This window comes from Triplophysa dalaica, chromosome 5, assembly GCF_015846415.1.
Source record: "Triplophysa dalaica isolate WHDGS20190420 chromosome 5, ASM1584641v1, whole genome shotgun sequence".
NCBI lineage: Eukaryota > Metazoa > Chordata > Actinopteri > Cypriniformes > Nemacheilidae > Triplophysa > Triplophysa dalaica.
In genome coordinates this window covers 4,212,132-4,222,702 of record NC_079546.1, presented here as the reverse complement: position 1 = coordinate 4,222,702, position 10,571 = coordinate 4,212,132, and the positions used below count along the sequence as shown (strand labels likewise).

Genomic DNA, 10,571 nt, shown 5'->3' with positions numbered 1-10,571 from the left:
CCATTTGTCAACACTATTTAGTTTTAATGCTTATCTTCAAACATCATGTTTATCAGAATATTTAATGCTATCAAAATAATTTTCACGAAAAAATATTAAATATAGTAAACATAATCATTTCGCTCAATGATTTATCTGAACAAACATTAGAGACAGAAAAAAGTTTATTCAGAGAATAAGCGACACGTACCGTTTCTCAAGACTTTTGATGTTTTTTCTCCCGTTCTTCTTGCGCACCGATGACAGCTGCCACTGTGCGCGCCGCACGCGCTCCCGCGACTGTGACGCGCGAGTTAAAAGACAGACGTGTGAACCAATGAGATACAGCTAACAGCGCAAATATTAGCCAATCACATGTAATCTTAAACTAAATGAAAAATGTTGCGTTTTAACGACAAAGTGAAATATGTTAACCTCGAGGCAATAAAAGTAACTGAAAATAAAGTGCTAGAAAAATGTATAATGAATAATTTAATATAATTACAAAAGCACATCACATAAGGTCAGGTTTTCAAATTTGTATTATATGAAGTTTTTATTATGAAGAAATCTAATAAAGATTGACAAAATCACATAGACAGTCAGTGAACAGGTTATTCTGAGTGCTTACGTCACATTCTGACGTCAAAGCAAACACAATTAAGTGAATCTATAGCACACTTGCCAACATGTTTTACATCACGTGTAAAAGTCACAATAGACACCATAAAAATATACATAAAACGTTCACTGAAACTGCTTTACTGGCAACATAAAAGCATATAAACGTGTTATGAAGACATAACAATTACTGTATTGTCATTGTTTTGGCATTCTTTATAATGCATTGACGTATCCAGTGGCTGTATCCATGGATGTGAAATATTAAGGCATTTAAACGAAAAAGTTAAAGTGTGAGCCTTTGAAATCCCTCACAGCTCAAGTGATATGTTTGCATGTCAATGATGCTCTCTGCTGGACATTAACACAAGTGTTCTTTGGTCTTTATAATACTGATACAAATGTGTGGAATTTCATTATATCTGATATTTTGCGACTCCATTCGAAGTGCTTTAAGTACAGTTTTTAGTGCGGTTACAGAATGGGATTTTTGACACAACCATAATGGTAATAGCATGATATTCTGTAGTATTTTGGGGTAAAAATATGAGATTCTGAGCACTGTGTCAGAAAAACTATAGCAGATAAAAATTCAGAGGTTGTTCGGTGTGGGCCACAAACACTAATACTCTCTCTCTCTCTCTCTCTCTCTGTGTCTCAGCTCTCAGAGGACCTGATATAGCAGAATAATCTGTGTGTGTGTGTGTGTGTACCGTGTACGTGTGTGTTTCTGCACTTTTGGCACTCTTCAGATGAAATCTAAAAATGCCCTGTGGCCAAAGCGCCAGTGTGTCAGGTAACCGAACACCGCAGCTGAACTCACACACACATGCACACAGGCGGTAAGGATGGGCTGGCAGTGGTGAACAATGGCTGGCTTTGTAGAAGCTCGGCAAAACACACACACACAGTCAGAGTGTAACCGGATCACACACGTCTGATCTCAGCGTGTCTACTGATGGTCCTCATGACGTTCTGGAGTTGAGCCCTGCCGCTCAACGCTGGATGTGACCTTCTGTACGTCTGCTGGCACAGGGTCACCAGAGGGCGATGTTTGAGGCTGTATGTGTCCTTTGCACGTTCACACGCTAGATTTTCAACCCATAAACTCTGAAACCTAAAACAGAGAGACAGCAGGTAATTTTTCACCAGAACTAAACCTGACAAACACTGAAGGTCTTCTGAAAGTGTAACAGTAACACATGACCTGGACATGATGCTGACAGCTTCACCCATAAATATAAGAATAAACCTTCAGGAATAAAGCAAGAGGAAAGAAACGTTGATGAACAGCAGAGAGAGATTGAAGAGGATGTGAGGTCTGGCTCCGTCTCCAGTGAGAGTTTGAGTTTCAAACGTTCAGTAAATCCCTGAGTGCTCAGATCACTTTACAGCAATAAAACCTCTAGAATAACACACGATATTAACACATTCACCTACTGCAAACTCTGAAGTGATACAACAGATGTTTGTTCTGAAATGATAATCAAAATGCGTCAAAAGAGGAATTCTGGACCTATTTGTGTCCGAGATCAGCGTGTGCATAATGGACATCTGATCCTGGATCAGTCACCTTCTAATTGAGCTGAAAGATCTGCTATTATTGCCTTTAAAAACAAAGAAGCTTTCCATCCACAAGCGTTTGTGATTATTCCTCATCAGCACTTTTTCATTCATCAGCTTTGGCTCAGATGTTTAGCACACGACAGAAAAAGACACGAACGATCAATCTCCGTTTCTTCTCCATTCAACCTCAGTGCTGTTCAGTCATCGTGAGATCCTCTCAATCTTTCACGTGAAGTACAAAACATCTTTCAGTAAAATCGACAAATCTTATGAAAGGGCAGAACTTAAAACAATAAGGGTTGTAGATTTATGACACACACCCAAACTAGACAAATATATGAAACCGGATGTTTTGAACACACACATCTTCAGATCTTCACAGTTTGAGCTCGTATCTATTAAAACCTCATCGTTTTGACTGAAACATGAGACACAGCGGACCCTCCAGAAACAACATCTGGACCAGTACACACACACACATGCAGGTGCTCACACACACAAACACACACACAGGCAGGATTGTGTGTTTTTTTGCGAGCGTCTCTGGTTTCTGCAGTATAAACCATTCTGCTCTTTTACTGCTCGTGCAACTTTAGAGCTGCGACAGAGATTGAGTTTCCCTCTGGCGCCATTCTGTGGGATAACCCAAAAACACACTAAGACACACACAACACTGAGAGAGACATCCAGAATAAGTTGTATAGTGTGAAAGAACTGAAGGTATTTATCTGAGACACATGAAAATCTCATTTGATCCAAAATCTTTCTACACAAACCCATCTATGAAGTGTGTGTGTGTGTGTGCATGTCGTACCAGGTTCATTTATTCTGATCTCTGATTCTCAAACATCTCCTCTTGACGGCAGGTTCTGGATCGTCTCTTCCGCTGGTCTCTGAGCTCTGAGGAAGCAAGTTGTATGTCTGTGTGTGTAGGTGCGTTTGTGTGCTCGTCTGAGCATTCACGTGAGCATTTTTCTCTCGTAGTTTGGGAGGTACAGATCGAGCGTACGTGTGCTCGACATCTTGAGAAGCATCCTCTGCCCCCATGCTCTCTTTAGATTGGTCGCTTCGGGAGTCTGTCCTCACCGCTGACCAGGGATTGGTTGAGCCACCTAAATAACTGTTCTCCTTCACATCCTCTGAATCAGACAGAGGTGAGGGAATCTGGGCGGAGCCTGCTGTCCCATCAGAGGCCGGGCCAATTCTGTGCGTACTGTCCAACGAAACGGAGGTGATCTGAATGGCGGTGGAATGGGCCAACGAATACAGAGATGCCGGAGTGACGGTTTTATTGTCCAATGAGGCTGAGGGTGTGACCACCGGTGGCGCGTTGCCGGCACTATGTTTAAGTGCTTTGCGTAGAACGTGTGAGATGTGTGTGGTGAGCGCCCGGGTTTCGGGCGTGTCAGGTAAGGTGGTGCCGTTCTGAAGCTCCTCTTTGACCGGGTGTCTGTGAAGACACTGAATTACCTGCCGCTCCGACGACCCGATAGACGTCGAGGGTAAGGAGAGGGCAAGAGGGGAAGGAGTTTGTTCAGTCTTTATTCTGTGCTGAACCTCTGACTCCTCAGAGCTGGAGTGACCCGGATCGGGCGTGCGGTCACCCCAATCTTTCTCTTCTCGCCCCTGCGGGCTTCGTATGACACCAACGTGACCCGAGCGAGGTAACGGGATGGGAATGGGAATTGGCACCGGGATTGGCACGATGACGGGGTAGGGAACCAGCATCATGGGCTGCGGCCACGGCGGGGGCAGGTGGGGAGGGTAGGCGGGGTGGAAGGGCACGTACTGGCCGGGGAAGGACTGAAGCAGAGGGGGCGGGTGGAGCGGAGCAAAAGAAGCCGGGTGAGGAGGTCGCTGGATGGGGCTGGCGGGGCGTGGCAGGTTACGGGGTGGATGAGGGATTGGGCTCCGCACAACCCGGGCATGCAGGGGTGGCCGGACAAAAGGGAGGGTAATAGGAGGTGGGCGTGGCTGGTCCAAAGCGACGGAGGGTGACGTGTTTGTCTGGACACACGACCGCTCCCGGGACTGGCTCGTGGAGACGGGCGTTCTCAGTGATGAAGACGTTGAAGACGGAGTGTTTAGCACAGACACTGATGTGGGCGTTTTGGGCGGAGAGCTCTCCCAGGACTCTGGGGTCAGAAGTTTCTGGTTCTCTCCTCCTCCAGCTTTCTGATGGTTCTCCTCGTCGTCATAAGCCCCGCTGGAAGCAGAAGCAGAACCGTTGAGAGCTGCGCGCGCTTCCTTGTAAAACACGTCCATTTTGTACTGATTCAGACATTTTGTGCTGCAGAACTGCAGTCGCTCCTCTCCAGAACCAAAGTCCAGATATTCCGTAGTGTGACGGATGTGTTTACACCAATCACACACCTGAACACAACCAACACACAAACACACTGTGACATCACTGGATAGATACGACTCACAATATAACACGTATGTGTGTGTGTGTGTTTGTGTGTGTTTACCCGAGTGTTGTTGTTCATCTTCAGCAGAAGTCTTGAGGGCGTGTCCAGGGTCTGGCCGGGAGGCGGTGACTGGTCGCCATGGCGATCTTCATCTCGAGCCTTAAGGGAACACAAACACACAGAAATGTATGTCAACTCCATCTGCAAGTTTAAAATTGTTTACATTTGTTCAAGAGTCATGTTTACAAACATCAAAATAAAGCAAGTGTTTGTTTGACAGCTATCACACTGACAAGTGTGATAGTTTGTTTACTGTCTTCAGACATTTACACATTTGTAAGTAAACTAATAATTCCAAATGTGTGTGTTTGTGTGTGTAAGAGGATTCCTGGGTAGGTAAAGTATGCAGTGTGAAATGAAAGCAGTCTCTCTTCCTCTCAGACAGGCTAAAACTCGTCTGCGGCTCTCACTCGCTCTCAGCCGGATAAACTATCCTCTGTGTTTCAAACTTCACTCGTTCTCTCTGTTGTGGGAATGTGCGGCTCACTCAACATAAACAGAGCGGCCTGAAAACTGATCTGTCCATCACCATTCATTTGTGTTTGTGTGTGTGTGTGTGTGTGTGTGTGTGTGTGTGTGTGTGTAGAACACACGGATAAATGTAGACAAGATGCTGAGGTGAAAACGATCAATTGATTTTGTGATTTTCACTGACAGTGGGTCCACTAAAACCATATTTACAATCCAAGATTCAAAAGGTAATTTACACCTGGAGGTAAACTACAAAGGTGAAGGATATTTATAGAGCACTTTTTCTTGGTACACATGTGAATCTGTAACCTGAACAAATTCAATTCCTATAAAGATCACAGATGAGATCTCTTTAATAACTCAATTACTAATAAAATTATTGATCAATGACATAAAATAGAGAGCAAATGGAAACTTTTGTTTAAGTCTAAAGTGTGTCTCTGATATTTCTCCTTATTTTCAGAAGAGGTTTAAAAATGTGTCAAACTGAGCTCATATTTGTCAACTCTACAAACAAAAGTTAATATTATTGAAGATCTCAATATCAACTCAAACATTTCTCATCAAATCCAGATTATTTCTACATTCAGTTTACACCTCCAGACTCTTCATGTGTTTCAACAATTATGCTCTCATTCAATTGTCTTTTAAGCAATTTCAAGAAAGAAGACCAACTGCGAACTAAGATCTCCTGAGCTGTGAAAGAGAAACCTCATAGGAACTCGTAAAATGTTCGGTTGATCACATATATTTTTTCTGTCACTGAAGTAAACATTTGATCATGTTGGATATGAGTAGTTGTGGATTTTACCTTGTTGCGTTTGAAGTACGCCCGGCGACAGGCAGCGAAACATTTCTCACTGCAGAAACTCTTGAGTTCTGAACCCATGAGCAGAGAATAACGCTTCATTCCCTCCTTCTGACACCACACACACACGATCTGAACATTCTGTACATCTTCCACTATCAGACAAAAACATTTCAACACATTCATCAAATTAAATACAGCATCTTAAAGGGGCCGTTCAACAGTGTTTCATGCATTCTGACTTCTTTACATTGTTAAACGTGCAGTCTTCTCTTGCTTAACATGGTCAACTTGTGAAAAAAAGTATTACGTAGTATTTCTGTGCTCGATACATTTCCCCAGCAGTCGTACAGGTTTCGGAAAGTTTTTTTTCGAACATTTAAAACTATTTTGTAACAACTTTTCTTAGTCCCTTATTGGACAATGCTCCCGGAAAAGCACACGGCACGGCCACAGGAGAGCAGGAGAAGGAGCATGTGCAGACTTCACTTGTGTTCAGGATAGAGAGAGAGCATATATGTTCGCGAACTTCACGTGTTTGTTTGTTCACTGTTTGTTGGGTGATGAATGTTATATAAACTGTGGATATAACGCTGGATTTGGAGATCGTTTGAAACTGATATATGGAGCCCTCCCAGCACTTAAAGATGCCAGACATGCTGTGAATAAAAGCAATGGGTGCGCACGTGCTTTGGTTCAGCCTCCCTCCGTGCCGTATGTCTTCGGAAACAATTGCAAAGCTGTATCAATCTTTTATAAATGTGATCAAACTAAATACTCTTCGAAGATACGAAGTATGCAATAATACTCTATAGGAACTCAAGATTAATATGAGATTGGCAGAAACCCTGTGTGTAACGCCCGCTTTAAAGTGTTTAAAGGTGTTTGAATGTGTGTGTGGTACACACCAGCAGAAGGTTTGATTAATGGCACAACGACATTCATGTTGTGTTGCTCTCTGATTCGTGGAGAGACAGATGATGATGATGATGAGATGGGCGTGACCACCGGCTCCCTCTCACTATTCCTCACAGGCTCTGATGAAGATAATGGCACGTTCCTCTCCTCAGCATTTGCCTTTGGCAATGAGTTCTCTGCAAAAAACAATTTTCTGTGTTGATTGACACATACACAGGAAAAGAACATGTGTGTGTGTTTGCGTGTGTGCATGTTTGATGATACCTTTAACTACAGATATTTGGTTGTGTTTTGATCGTTGGCGGGTGTCAGGCGCATCAGAGTGTCGCAGGTCCACATGATCGTAGCCGTACCAGCCCAGCAGCTCATTCATGGTGTTCTCAGCAAAGTTCTAAAACACACAAACAAATAGTCAATATTATTGAAGATCTCAATAAGAACTCAAACATTTCTATTCAAATTTACCTCTACAGTCTATTTATTTCACACCTCCATATACTCTTCATTGAATATTTGAAGTCTCAAACGTATACAATGAAATAAAAACACAACCGAGAACTACTCAAATCGCATCTCCTGAGCTTTGAAAGAATATCCCCCGAGTCAGTTATAGGGGGAACATTGTATAAACATGACGGTTAAACTCATCTGTCATAATCTACGTCTCGATTTCAAGAGTTTGTAGCAATCAGACTGTTATTCTGTAAACGGATCTGATGAAAACTTTCCCAGCGTATTTCTCAAATCAAGACGCTAAAGAGCTCTCTGGTGTCTCCATGAGATCAGGACCTGCTGTTACACGATCTGCAGTTAGCCGAAATCACAGGACACCCAACACCAGTGCGCAGTCACAGATTCCCAGAATCACGGAGCGAGCGAGCGATCGCCCTAAAAACGAATGACATCAGCGCCCGCGCGCCTCTCTCGTTCCCATCAGATGGATTGCGCTGGTTTCTCATTAGCAGCAGACGGTCCTTTACCTTCCTCTCTCCCGTTCAACAATGTTGTTTTTGTTTCTTCTTGGCAGTTCAGGCAAACATCTGTTCAGCGAAAGTGACAGGTCAGTCCCAAACCGCAGCGAGCGTGCGGCAGCCAAAGGCAACAAACCCGCCGCGACCCCTTCTTCAGCCCCGGCCCGCTTGCATCAGGCCCGGCTACGATTTCATGTGTTTGGATTCAAATTAGTTAAATTGTAACTCTACACCCCCCGATGGATATCATTTGCTGAGATCCAGAATCGCTCCCACAAAACGAGCCGGAATAGAGAGGGAAAAGTGAGAGAAACCCCTCCGAGCTCCTCTGCGCTCTGGAGAGAGAATCTATAAACGGAATATTGGATGTCAACATGGGCAGCCATTTATAAACATATCACATTTCCATATCGAATATCAAAAAGAGACCTTGTGAAATAGGCCTTAGTCTGTCAGCTTGTATAAACGCCAGAGATTTAATAAGGTCAATCTGTCTGTGGAGAGATACAGTACAGCATGCGTATATCACATTTAGTGCGCGGGCGCGCAGAGAGCTCCGAAGACCTGGTTGTGTCCAAATGCGAATTGTTTTCTTATAGTAGAAGTAATGTTCTGTGGCTGATCACCAAACACAATTTTACACAAGGGTATTAACCATGTTGATATTCTCTTACTTGTAGTAAATTCATGGTTGATTTTCGTAAGAGTGATCAGAATAACCAAAATACTATTTGCAAATAAGATACTGTGATTTATTTTAGACAGCACAGTGTAAATAATGGAAATGTCCAATCTGAACATGTACTTTTGTCATATAGGCCTAGTAAATTCTAAACTACATTTTGGAAATGAATATAAAACTATTTCATTCTTTTATAGTATATTTAACATGTCTGCGCATAACTAGACAGCATGGCATCAATCAGATTAACGAGCTCCCATTCTTAACCAGCCAAGACGAGATCAATAATTTCACTTGTTACGTTTGCAGTGATTTCCTGGTCCACCAGTTAGACCAGTACCAGGCCAACACTAACCACCAAACACATTTCAATCTAGTTAAACGTGGTGTCTATGTAGTCAACTCACTAGATTTGTAAACCCAGCCCGAACGTAAAAAGCTCTTAAAATACGATCTTACCTTCATGTCGTTGTTGACGTCTCTCTTGACTGGATGCGCAGGTTTCCTGCTGCGCTTGTTTTCGGGCGCTCGCCCTTTTTCCATCTCGGGCATGATTCGGGTGAAGCGGCTGCTGTCAGACGCGCCTGTCACGGGAATCTGACGCCCATCCCGAGCGAGCGGTCGACGCGGCGCTGGAACAATGAGCGCGCAGAAGTGAGTGCGGAGGAGATCCAGGGGAGGAGGTGAAACTCAACACCTCCTCCTCCCACAGGCTGACCCGGGTCCATTTCGGCTGGAATGCGAGTACCGAGGCTTAACAGAGCGCGGGGTGATCTGATATGCGCGTGTCATCTTCTGATGTGAGAATGCAAAAATGAGACTTTGAGGAATCTTAAGTGCTGGTTAGAATGCATGTGAGTTAGTTTTTTTATGGCTCGGCCTTAAAGAGGGTAAAAATATAACTGCCAGCTATTGTTTCTATAATTTATTATTATTATAGGGATCATCTACAGGTACATGTTTCATATGTAAGGAAATAAAAATCTCCTCTCGTCTATTCTCTATAGACGAACACATATAGTACACACACTGACTTCAGTGTTTCGAAGAATAAACGCGCTGCGCGCTCGTGTAAGCCGAGAACTCGAGTTCAGGGACGCACAGTTCAGATTTCGTGCCCTGCGGGGGTCACCTGATACCCGCTGGCAAAAGCACAGCGGCCCTGAAAGACCCCCTCCCTCCCTCTCTCAACACATCTGGTGGTACAACGAAAGTCACCTCCGCTCGCGCACCTGTGAATTGTTTCTTCTTTGCTCTGTAGATCTAAAACACTTTAAAACGAATGTTTCTGCATATAAAAAAACTTTCTTTACTAACACGAGGTTGCTGTTGATTAAAATAACAAGATATATTCATTCATTTTCACTGACGCAATACAATAGATGACGTGTTTATTTTGACCACTAGAGGGAGATGGAGCAGTCTCTAATACTAGAAACTCCAGTGATACAGATTCCATGGCACTGCATGAGTATCAGATTATATTTCAGCTTACTCTGAATGACTACTATTTTTCATAACGTTATTATGACTCGAAATGAGAACAGTAATGTCTGTCGCGGGGTCCAGATTAGATCATAGTTACCACACTCGTCCACTAGATGTCGCTCAATTCAAATCTGGAGACAGCGCAGGAGCTGAAAATTATTTCGAACTTTAAGTTTTCTTTCTTAATTAAACAACAACTGACATGCATACGAGTAAATAAAGCTTTACAGATTATAAATAATAGCCACATGTGATGATTGTATTTTCTAATTAGCCTATCTACAATCTAGCCTATCTACAATTGCTCTCCAAACACTTATCTCCAAAAACTTTCAGAAAATGATTCTTCCTCTTTGTTTTCATCGGCAGCTTGTATCGATTGTGGTGCACTACTGCCATCTCCTGGTGATCATCATCTTCTCTATGTAGTCAAGTGATATTCTTGCCATTTAAATCCGGGTTTTGCTAGGGACCAGAATATGTATTGTCTGCCTTTTACACTTCCACCACATTCCAGTAGGCCGATATGTCCCTAAATTATTGTCCCACTAAACCCGCTTTTACCAAATAATTTATCATCTCTGTCCTTTCTGGTA

General features: G+C 43.2%; 1 protein-coding gene across 3 annotated transcripts; it reads right to left on the bottom strand.

Moving 5' to 3' along the window:
* Nucleotides 1-523: 523 nt before the first annotated feature.
* Nucleotides 524-10,295, bottom strand: sobpb (sine oculis binding protein homolog (Drosophila) b). Of its 3 annotated transcripts, none has more exons than XM_056749413.1 (7): nucleotides 8,947-10,295; nucleotides 7,099-7,225; nucleotides 6,825-7,010; nucleotides 5,920-6,071; nucleotides 4,638-4,736; nucleotides 2,981-4,539; nucleotides 524-1,717 (listed from the first exon to the last, which is right to left on the bottom strand). In XM_056749413.1, the coding sequence occupies exons 1-6, from the start codon at nucleotides 9,037-9,039 to the stop codon at nucleotides 2,986-2,988; spliced, it is 2,211 nt and encodes a 736-aa protein (XP_056605391.1). In that variant the 5' UTR covers nucleotides 9,040-10,295; the 3' UTR covers nucleotides 524-1,717; nucleotides 2,981-2,985. The 3 variants fall into 3 exon arrangements, with proteins under 3 accessions (XP_056605391.1, XP_056605392.1, XP_056605393.1); XM_056749414.1 differs by lacking the exon at nucleotides 8,947-10,295 and adding an exon at nucleotides 7,624-7,993; XM_056749415.1 differs by lacking the exon at nucleotides 8,947-10,295 and adding an exon at nucleotides 7,300-7,405.
* Nucleotides 10,296-10,571: the final 276 nt, after the last annotated feature.